The sequence below is a fragment of the Solanum stenotomum genome, chromosome 12, assembly GCF_019186545.1.
Source record: "Solanum stenotomum isolate F172 chromosome 12, ASM1918654v1, whole genome shotgun sequence".
In the NCBI taxonomy this organism is placed as follows: Eukaryota; Viridiplantae; Streptophyta; class Magnoliopsida; order Solanales; family Solanaceae; genus Solanum; species Solanum stenotomum.
The window spans coordinates 47,315,732-47,326,621 of record NC_064293.1 but is presented as its reverse complement, the minus strand read 5'-3'; the positions used below and the strand labels follow the sequence as shown (position 1 = coordinate 47,326,621).

General features: G+C 35.2%; 2 protein-coding genes and 1 non-coding gene across 6 annotated transcripts; all 3 read right to left on the bottom strand.

The window, feature by feature from the left end:
- Positions 1-107: 107 nt before the first annotated feature.
- Positions 108-181, bottom strand: TRNAN-GUU (transfer RNA asparagine (anticodon GUU)). Its single transcript has one exon. It is a non-coding gene; the product is annotated as a tRNA-Asn (tRNA).
- A 1,041-nt stretch (positions 182-1,222) lies between these two features.
- Positions 1,223-5,277, bottom strand: LOC125846495 (glycine-rich RNA-binding protein 3, mitochondrial-like). 2 transcript variants are annotated; one of them, XM_049525930.1, is made up of 5 exons: positions 5,144-5,277; positions 4,570-4,713; positions 4,416-4,484; positions 3,894-4,000; positions 1,223-2,142 (listed from the first exon to the last, which is right to left on the bottom strand). In XM_049525930.1, the coding sequence occupies exons 2-5, from the start codon at positions 4,703-4,705 to the stop codon at positions 1,435-1,437; spliced, it is 1,020 nt and encodes a 339-aa protein (XP_049381887.1). In that variant the 5' UTR covers positions 4,706-4,713; positions 5,144-5,277; the 3' UTR covers positions 1,223-1,434. The 2 variants fall into 2 exon arrangements, with proteins under 2 accessions (XP_049381887.1, XP_049381888.1); XM_049525931.1 differs by having other exon boundaries at positions 5,140-5,152.
- Positions 5,278-6,223: 946 nt separating this feature from the next.
- Positions 6,224-9,030, bottom strand: LOC125846479 (exocyst complex component EXO70E2). 3 transcript variants are annotated; one of them, XM_049525905.1, is made up of 2 exons: positions 8,790-9,030; positions 6,224-8,502 (listed from the first exon to the last, which is right to left on the bottom strand). In XM_049525905.1, the coding sequence occupies exon 2, from the start codon at positions 8,368-8,370 to the stop codon at positions 6,394-6,396; it is 1,977 nt and encodes a 658-aa protein (XP_049381862.1). In that variant the 5' UTR covers positions 8,371-8,502; positions 8,790-9,030; the 3' UTR covers positions 6,224-6,393. The 3 variants fall into 3 exon arrangements, with proteins under 3 accessions (XP_049381862.1, XP_049381861.1, XP_049381860.1); XM_049525904.1 differs by having other exon boundaries at positions 6,224-8,515; positions 8,710-8,949; XM_049525903.1 differs by having other exon boundaries at positions 8,710-8,949.
- Between the last annotated feature and the right edge of the window lie 1,860 nt (positions 9,031-10,890).

Below are 10,890 nucleotides of genomic sequence, written 5' to 3'. Positions count from 1 at the left end.
GGAATTAGGGTTTAAGGTTTCATCGACGGGTCGAACTAGGGTTTAAGATTTTGGTTGGGTGGGTGGGTTAATTGTTGTCCATGAATGGAGCAAAACCAAAAGAAAAACGCTAGAAGGAGGGCTTGAACCTCCGACCTTGTGGTTAACAGCCACACGCTCTAACCAACTGAGCTATTCCAGCTTGATGATTATCTAATATTTTATCTCTTTATATATATGGAAAACACCCGCGGGGATGAACTGTCAATTTTTATTTTTTCGCTTATTATTAACGCTAGGTATTATTTTTTCGCTTACTGTTAACGCTAGGACTTAGGAGTACAACATACATATCCACTTGCTAGATTATGATGAAATTAATTAAAATTTTCACATTTTATCCCTGTAATATAAATAAATACTTTTTGGAAGTCTAAATAAATTTAAAAGTTCCAAAAATAATTATTATTTCAAGAGTTTATTATTACTCCCTCCGTCTCATATTAGTCGATCATCATACTAAATATAATTACTTGATCACCTTACTAAATCAAAAAAAGTTAACGAATCTTTTTTTCTATATTATTCTTGCAATTAATTTTTTTGAAAAGTATTCACATTTGTTTGTAAAATTTCCAAGAAGTTTTTTAAGGAATGAATTAGTAAAATCATCTTCTTATTTGTGATTTCTTAAGCACGATGAAAAATGGAAAGTGGTCAACTAATATGGAACGGAGGCAGTACTTTCAACTTTGTATCTATTTCAATGATATCTATTCATGTCTTATGCTATTAAGCGTATTTACAAATGATATCTATTCATATGTCTTATACTATTTTCATAAATTATCTTTATATTACCAACATGAATAAAGGGTATTTGACCATCTTATATTCTTATTTATGATTTTTTTAAGTATAGTAACGTACAAGAGGCAGATTAATATGTTCAACTTCAAATAGTTTTCTTACAGAGAATTGATTTTCTAACCTTTTACAACAACCAAAAAAAAAAAGCAATTTTCCAATTTTATGACCTTTTTACCAGAGATTTCATTCTTACATAGATTTGCAAAGACAACTTTTTTTCTTCTATTCAAATTGTGAGAGAGTAAGAGGTCTCATTTTCTCTTTTCTGGCAATTTCTGTATCTTTCGTTCTTTCTGCATTTTGTAACATACTTACGAAGGATGTCACTTTTCTTTAATCAATTTAACATCCTCAAATGAAAAAACAAATGCACTTTTTATGCAAATATTGCTAATAGTAATTACTAATACACATATTGCCAGTACAATTGAAAATGGGAATGACCAATTCAAAATTCCACCATAAAAATAAACCAGAGTATAATTGATACCGAAAGCAAAAATATCAATAGTACAGAATCACTAATCTTATTCACGCATGACTCAAACATATGTCCTAGACATTCTCTTGAAACCAAACATTTCTTCAGCCCCTGGTGTTGGCATAATCTTTTGGTTCGTCATCGTTATCCCTGTAGTTTCCTTCTGGTGTCTCCTGTCCAAGATGTTCATTTATAGATTGAGTTCCTTGATCTGCACTAACCTGTTCTTGGCTTCCATTATATGATGCTTCAGAGCTCCCACCAAATCCCGTGTTAGCGAAGCTATTATTGTTACTAGGAGCTCCAACAAAGTCATTCCCACTGTTGCCACCGCCATAACCACCTGAAAAACTACTGCCTTGACCAGAATAATTGATGTTTGGAGTGCTGCTTCCGTAGTTACCACCCTCAACAGGGGAACTGTTGTTCCCATAGTTGCTACTACCACCTCCATAGCTACCGTATCCTCCAGCAGAACTGTTACCACTAGAAAATCCAGTCCCTCCACCACCGTAATTGTTGGTTGGGTAACCTCCAGAACCTGCAACATTTCCACCTTCCCCACCATAGTTATAGCCACTACTGCTACCGTAGCCACCTCCTCCAGCAGAATTGTAGCCACCTCCTCCAGAAGAATTGTAACCACCAGAAAATCCACCGCCTCCACCTCCATAATTACTGGCTGCATAACCTCCACCACCTGCAAAGTTTCCACCTTCTCCACCATAGTTACCGCCACCATAGCCACCTCCAAAACCATCACGACGTTTTTCTGTGGCATAATTCACCTTTATGCGTCTTCCATGAAGATCCTGAAGAAGTTGTGAAGCATAAATCACTTAAGCGCCATTCTAAAAGAAATCCAAAATTGACCACTGATAGCATTAAGTTGCTAGGAAATATCACATTAATCAGCCAACCCATGATGGAACCGGTTGGAGGTTTGGTGGGACAGGTGCTAAAGGTAAGCTATACAGATATTTAAGTGAGTGGTATTACAAGAGATAGGATTATCTAAAAGATTCTCACACTCTGCAAATAGTTTTACTCTGTGAAGTGATAATGATAATTACTTCATGAAATGAATAAACAAACTAAAACGTGTCTATTGTTCAATGTCAACCTTTGCTTGAGAAAATGTTGGGGAGAATCAAATCATGGACAACTAAGTTTCTGTCATATGCAGGTAGAACCCAACTGATAAAATCCGTGTTGTTCTCTATTCAAGTATTCTGGGCACAAGTGTTTGTATTACCTAAGAAGGTGATCCAGATTATTGAGGCCACTTGCAGAACCTTCTTGTGGACGGGAGTTACTGAACTATCAAAAAGAGCATTACTTGCCTGGGATAAAGTATGCTATCCAAAAGTTGCCGGAGGTATGAATATTCTAGATGTGGCCACATGGAATAAAGCTGCAATTAGTAAGCTCTTATGGAACATATGCACGAAGAAAGATACGTTGTGGGTAAAGTGGACTCACTCCTATTATGGGAACATAGATTTGCTGATGGACATTCCCAACCAGGCATCGTGGATCATTCAAAGGATCCTTAAGGCGACTAAATACTTTTCTCAAGCAGGATATAGTGTGGATGACATATTAACTATGCCTAACTTCTCAATCAAGCAATTCTATGTAAAGCTGAGAGGACAGTTTCAGAAGGTGTCATGGAGAAGACTGGTTTGTAATAATAGTGGCCTTCCTAGATGGATTTTTATTTTGAGACTGGCTGCACTTGGAAGGTTAAACACTCGAGATAGATTAGTCAAGTGGGGTGTAACTACAAATCAGATGTGCCCTCTGTGTGAGAACAAGCCTGAATGCTTGAACCATTTATTTTTTGTATGTGAGGTATCTACTGAAGTTTGGAAGCAATTACTGAAGTGGATTGGCATAACGAAGGTCCCTGCTCAATTGTCAGAAGAACTGAAATGGGCTGAAGTGCATGCTAAAGGAAGGAACCCAAAAGATGAGGTTTACAGAATGATGTTGGCTGCTGCAGTATACTATCTCTGGAGGGAAAGGAATACTCGAGTTTTCAAAACAAAAGGCAGACTCCTCAGGCTATGATCAAGCTCATCATACAGGACATTCATGCTAGAGGCGCAAACCAGAATAAACTTGCAGCATGGCTGAACAATTACAATTTTTATCCTACCTAATTCTTAGACATTGATGTAATTAGGTTTTGACTGAGTCTTTTCGGCCATTTGTATCAAACGATCCTTAGTAAAGATAACTGTGGGGGCTATGTCCAACAGTTGATCTTCTTATATGCTTTGTAATGTTTACTTTTGGTAATAAGAATGATTAGTTACCAAAAAAAAAAAACTAAAACGTGTCACTGTTCTTCTTTGCAGATACAAAGTGTCATTACAAAGGAATTTGGTAGTAAGGTTCTGGGTGAAACATTGTCCTCTGAACTATGTGTTACAAGTAAAGATGTCCTTTCCAATGAAATCCATATTAGTCTATTCAAGCTCTTTCTTTTTCAGATATTGATAAAATATGTGTAGTTTGTGTTCACAAGGATACCTTCCAGCTAGAAATAACATCATACCTGGCCATCCATGGCCTGCATGGCACTTGTTGCTTCTTCACTTGATGGAAAACTAATAAAACCAAACCCTCTGGACCTCCCAGTTTCACGATCCAGAATGACTCTAGCTGCAAATGGGGAGGAAATAGTTTATTTCAAAGTTGAGTTAAACAACACACAGCAAAAGAAGCTGGCCTCAGAGAAATCTCCAGAGAGACCCCGCACATAGATCTGTCTCACAGATCATTAGAATTGAGACTTTTCACCAAGAACTAAATTGATAAGGGAACATGTCCAATTCAAACCAAATACGTCTTGTTTCATTAATAGGACAGAAATGAATTTGAACTCCAACTTTATAACTAATTCAAAACCACGGACAAACTACATATTCACTGGAGACCTGCTAGCTTGTTTCTATTGGTAATCACGGCAGACTTGATATTAGCTAATGCTGCTGCAACTACACAGTGATTCATCCCTTTTAAATGAAATGCATTGCTAAATTTTAAATCTACAGATGCCAAATAGTAACCCAGGTACCTTCAATAACTTCACCATATTGAGAGAATGTCTCTTTCAGAGAACTTTCATCAGTGCCATACGAGAGACCTGCAGTAGACAATACACAATTATAGAGTAAACAAACGAAGTGAAAAACTAACAAGAACTCCATACACAGGAAAGATCTTCTCACCCCCAACGAAAAGCTTAGACGAAGACATGCTTCTTATAGTCTGGAAAAGTGAACCATTTGAGGCAGAAAGTTCCAAGTTTGTGTTTTTACCTACTCCATGTTTAAGAATATTCCCAATTTTATTGAGAAAAGCCATCTTTAAACCTAGTAAACCAGGACAGAAAAGAGTCAGTTTCACACATTCAATGTAAAAATAAACAGTAAGGAGGAAAATTCAGAAGATACCCATTTCCTTTGGCGAAAATCCATACTAGCATATTAGTCAAAGGAAAAACTAAAGGAAGTCATCAACAACAGGGCATAAATAAACGGATTTGAAACTAGTTGGGATATGCAGTATGGATAATCAATAGATTCCGGTCTTATTCAGGTCCATATTACAATGAGAATTCATCACAGTCTGGGTATGTCACAACCATCAATCTCACTCCTTTACCCAAAAACCATTGAGATCATGCAACACATATCGAAAATGGTAAAACCCTAATCTTGAAAAAGCTTTAAAAAAAAAATGCAACTAATACACAAATAAAAAATCTGAACAACTCCTTTATTATATGAAGAAGAAACTTACCTTTGGTGGAATGATGCACTGAAGAAGAACACTTGTTTCCTCGTTATACCCTAGAAGGGTTTTAGAAGGAGGAGGCCATCTCTCATTAATATCTCAAAATAAATGTCGGCCTTGCGATTACAACTTAATCATTCTTGGCCGTTGGATCAAAATGAGGCGGTCGGTCACAACCTTCTCATTTTTTCTTTTTCATTTTAACCAAAAAAAAATTTTATGAGGGGGGGTTTAAAAAAACATCGCCTATTTTAACCACTTAAATTTTAAAAATTTATGCAAAATATGTGTATAATCGAGTATAATTACTATTCATATTTTATATATATATGCTAAAAAAAAAAGAAGTAAACACACGAGATGTAAAAATTTTGTTATATTTTGTCATTTATTTATAATTTGATTTTGTTCCGAGGTTAGTGCACATTGTCCTTTAATAATTATAATCCTCCCTTTTATGTAATATCTTTTAAATATTATATGATATTTTCACCTTGGTGCTTTACTTACAATTTATGTTATATCTTATTCTAACTGTAATCTGAAGTTCAAATTTACAATCATTTCTTGATGTTTGTTTAATGAAAAGGGATCTTAAACATTATATTATGGTACAGTTTAGATAATTTGAACTCATGGTTTACTACCTTCTTATGCAATGTTGTATTTGTATCTTTTAAGCAAAAGAGGTGGTTGAAAACCATAATTATACAAAAATAAATGTGATGAGCAAAAGGAGAAGCACTAATTTCATTTATGACCCAATGAATATGACAACAATCCAATCCACACATGGACTCTGATTTAAGGATGGTGGTCTCTATCAGACATAATATCTGTGAACAAGGTGATCCCATTTGTTTAAAAAGAATGTTGGCATGTTAATCAAGATTCAAGATATCAAATCTCCAAGCACAAGTAGATTTTTCCAGGACCCAACTAGGCCTAGAGCTAACAAAAAGCTACTAACATTCTCCTAGGTGACAGCCTTAAGCAAACTGGTTTTGATGATGACAATGAGGTTAGCAGGGAAATTAAGTAACAAACAGCTAACAAATACACTATTAAGGGATCTATGCATTTCAAAAGTACATGGCATTGACCTTTTTGCACACAACACCAAATTTCTACATTCAAGAAGTTATGAATTCATTTAGATTACAAAAATAGATATATCTAAATGTAAACCAGTATGATGATTGAGGATTAAGAATCTTGATTTCCTTGGGAAGAAATCCCTGATTAGCATATGAAGCTCACTTCCTGTGGGAACCATGTACAGATCTTGGAGATCCCTCAAACAGATCCAAAAGGAAGTTCTCCAAATCGTCCGCAGAATACTTTATGTGCTTGTCGCTTATATGGTTGGTGTGTCTTCCAACAAATGTCCTGTATCCCTGGATAACCTTGAGTGATGTTGAGATTCGAAGATCTTCACGAAGTTGACTATCTGGGATAGACCATCCTGTCTGGCTCTTGTAGACATCCTCAAATGAGAGATAAAAGTTGTTTAGTCTCTCCTTGAGAAGAGTTCTCGAGATAGAATTTGAGCCTGGATTATATAGCCCTTCATCTCTGAGGAACGAGAGGATAGAGCTCCAAGTAGCTCTCTCATAGCTCATTGCATGATGTTGGAATTTCCAATTATGTTTTCGGATCCAACCATCACCTAGTATTGTTCTTAGATTGGAATTTTTGACCTTTTCAGCCATGTAATGAATATTATTCATTAAGAAAAGGTGACCTAGTGACTCATCCTTGTATAACCTGGCCTTATCCTCAAGGTTGCATTCCAAAATTGAAGTGAAGGATCGAAAATGTTGAGCCAGCGGAGAAATGTAACAGCGTCTGTCTGTGTTATCTTCTTCTCTATCAGGTGTCATGTCTGGTAAAATGGTCACTGAATCTTCCTTCTCATGGCCCTTCAGAAGCTCATCAAGTGTCTTGCTATAATCAATAAGAGTTTTCATGTAGTTCATGACATACCTCGTGAGATGGTGTATCCCGCCACCAGGAAAAGGATTGGCAGATATGCTGGAAGCAACAGCATTTTCAAATTCCAGAAAGGTTGCCTTTGCACAATCACCCAAGCTTCTAAGAATGTCTTGGCACTCTCTTCTAACGCATAACCCCACCTCATCAGAGTACATAGCATCAATATCTGGGATAAGATCTGCAAGCACCTCATACATGTCAAGAATCCGAATCAATTTCTCCGGTTGATGAGGGCCAATAGCTATGGCTTCACCAAAGTTCAGAAGCTGCAAGATTGAAGCTTTCGAGGCCTCAGCAAAGCAAACTGAACCAACTGCTTCCAGCTCACTAAAAATCTGATCACTTAGCCATTTTTCACTGGCAAGATAAATGCGCACAAAGATCTTCATAGCCCGTATCCACCTCCTGATTTTGGAGTTCAACGAGTTCCATTCCAGCTTCAATACATCCTCGATGCTCAACTTCTCTACTTCAAGAATGAAGAGGCAATCATCCAAGCCATCTTTTCTGACATTGATAAATGCTTGAGAACATTCCCGGCCATAATTTGAATCAAACATCAAATTGGCAATGCATCTTAGGTCAGGAATAACATCTGGATGCACCAGTTCAATGATGTACTCCCCTGAACTCCTACTCATGCTATCTCTTTGAACCACATCCTCAATCGAGTCATCCCCAAACGACACAATTGAGCCATCATCCAACGTATCATCTTCACTGGAACGAAAAGACATATGCTCCGGCTCAAAAGGCTGCCTGTTCTGAACAAGCAAATGCGTAAACTCCTCCTCAAGACGATTCATTGCAGTTTGCAGAAGATCATGAGCCCTACGCAGAAGCTCATCTTCTTTACCACCTTTAACCAAGTTCAAACTCTCCAATCTCTCAATCAATTTTCGACCTTGATCCACATATCTCAAATACTCATATGCTTCTTCCTGGCCACAATCCCATATCATTGACTTACCCACCTCCCAGTTCATGACTTTACTCTGCACTAAATTAAGCTCCTCCTCCAGCTCAATAAGCTGCTCCTCAATTTCACCAGCTCCCTCATCTTCAGGTTCACTCACTCTAGTTATAGAAGACAATTGGGAGCCTAGATCAGCCAAAATTTTCCTAGCATCATCCGTTAAAGTCCTATTGGACCCCAACGCTTTCACAATGTTCTGTGCAGCAGCTATCAGGTTTTCTTCTTCTTCCATTAGGGGGGCTGAAGATTCACAGTCTCCCATATAAATTCAAGAACCAAAAAACTAGCTCAAGGTTAATCCCAAACAGGTAAAGATTGCAACTTTTTAACTTCTATGAAGTACCCAAGAAATTACAATCAAGAAAGAACTTCACCAAGAAAGATTATCTGTCACCTGCAAAGATCAACTACTGTAAGAGTTAACCCAAATCCCATTTGAGGGCAATCTAAAAAATAAAAAAAGAGGCGGCGGGGTATAAGATAAGAAGACAAAAGCAGCAAACTTTAGGTTAACTAAAGTGGGAGATTTGAGGATCAAGAAAACATTGGTCAGAAGTCAGAAGTAGAAGCAAGAAACAGAGGAAAGTGAAAATGCACAAACCTCAAAGCTCAAATCTTGAATATGCAGAAAGAGAACAAATCAGCAAACAAGATCCATATATGAAGCAGAGAGGAACTGACCCTTTTTAGCAGAGTGGCAATAATTGAACAAAGAATGAAAAAAGAAAGGGGTGTTTTCTTGGAGAAATGAAGCTCAAAATTAGTGCAGAAAACCGACCATCCAAAAGTATATGTGCATCATGGGAGTTGCTCCTTCCTATTGGAATAAGCGGCTTTCCTTTTTTTTTTCTTTTTTATTTTGGTTATGAATTGAATAGCTTTGGCCTTGGAGAATGACCAGGGCTGGTTTGACCTTCAAGTCTTCGAGAAATATCTTGGCAAATTTACCTGACAATGGGCCTTGCGTGTATTGTATTCCGTATTAGTTTACCACTTTTTTTTCATTAGTATATTATGAAAATAATAAAAGATATATATTAATTTATTCCTCAAAAAAAAAATTGAAAATTTTACAGACAAAAATAAATATTTTAAAAAAGTATTTATTGCAAGGATAATATAAGAAATTTACCTGACCCTGGCTGTAAAACTTTTGATTTACAAAAATTTACTCAATTACAAGTAAAATATTTAATACGCCACCGCTCACTTTGTAGGAGATAATAATGGTCATTGAGTTGAAAAATAAAATAATGTTTTTTTCTATTGGCTAGTTAAAACTTAAATACATACGATATATTAAAATATTGCGATCTTGAATATGGTGTGTTATTCCAATAAAATGGGAGAAGTGATTTTGTAGCGTTTTATGAGTTTTTTTTTAAAAAAAAAAAATATGCCTTTTTTATATGCAAGTTTTTTATTTTTACACATAAATTATTTTAAAATGTCATTTTCTCTATTCAAATTGTAATTGTAAGAGGATAAAAGATCACATTTTCTTGTATAAAATTATGTGAGTGTGATAATATTAAAGTTTACAATAAAAATATTTCTAGTAAAATCTTACCGAGTGTGGTCTGGAGAAGGTAGATTGTACGCAGATCTTATCACTGCCTCATGGAGGTAGAAAGATTGGTTTCAAAAGATCCATGGCTCAAGACTCAAGTGCATCAAACTCAAATAAAAGAAGAAGAAAACATAACAGTTAATAAGAAAAGCAGTGTAAAGTCTACTTGAAACGATAATAATAGCAAAATAGTGTGACACTCGAAACACAATAAACAACATGTGGCAAGAACTACAAAGATACAACAGACTATTTAAGTTTAAAAAATTCTAATACAAAACTGTTACGATATTTTAATTGAAGCATAAATTAACGAGTATGGTATAAAATGGAACTCAAATGGTACAAATACTCATGCACCAAAGAAAAATAACATGACAAAGATTGAGTTTTATGCGCTAACAATATCAAGAATTTTTACACAGTTACTTTTTTTCTAGGAATCAATAACGTAATATTAGGTAACTTTAAAAGGACAGTATATAATTTCAGGCTTCAACAATCAATAAATTATTATTATTTTTAAAAAGTTTATCAAGGTTGATAACTTCAATTCATGATGAATTCAGCTAGGACTTTAGGACGATGGTTTAAAATTAGGGAAATCTTATTAGTTATCTTGGTCACGTTGATTGCTTCTAGATTAATTAATGCAACAGATTAAAATGGTGAAAAATTTTGGCTTTTAATGTAGTAAAATGGACAGATGGAAGATAAGGGGAAGAAATTAAAAAGCGCAACTTTGATTTATTTATTTTTCTTTTTAGACAAGTACTTTTATTTTTGACAAGGCATAAAAGGGAAGAAAAGTCTTAAAGAGTCCAAGACCAACACTTTATCGTAAATAATTGAGATTTCATAATTTGTAAAAAAAAAAAATCTTTCATCTTACAAGTTCAAGAACTATAAAAATATATTTAACTAACTTGGAACTTTGTACTTTAATATTTTTTTGCCAAAAGAGGTGTTTAACTTTTATTATATGCAAGACTGTTATGTATTAGTATTATTTTTTAATATAGAATTGAAATTATAAGGGTTTTGACAATATTATCCACTTAATATGTTAATTCCCTATAATTTTCGTATTATTTCAATATAATAAGATAAATCAACTATCTATAGGTGTAAAAAAAAGGTAATTGAAATTTATGTCATGGCGTATAACAAAATTAAACGAGGGAAGGTGTTGGGTGACAACAATCTTAAATG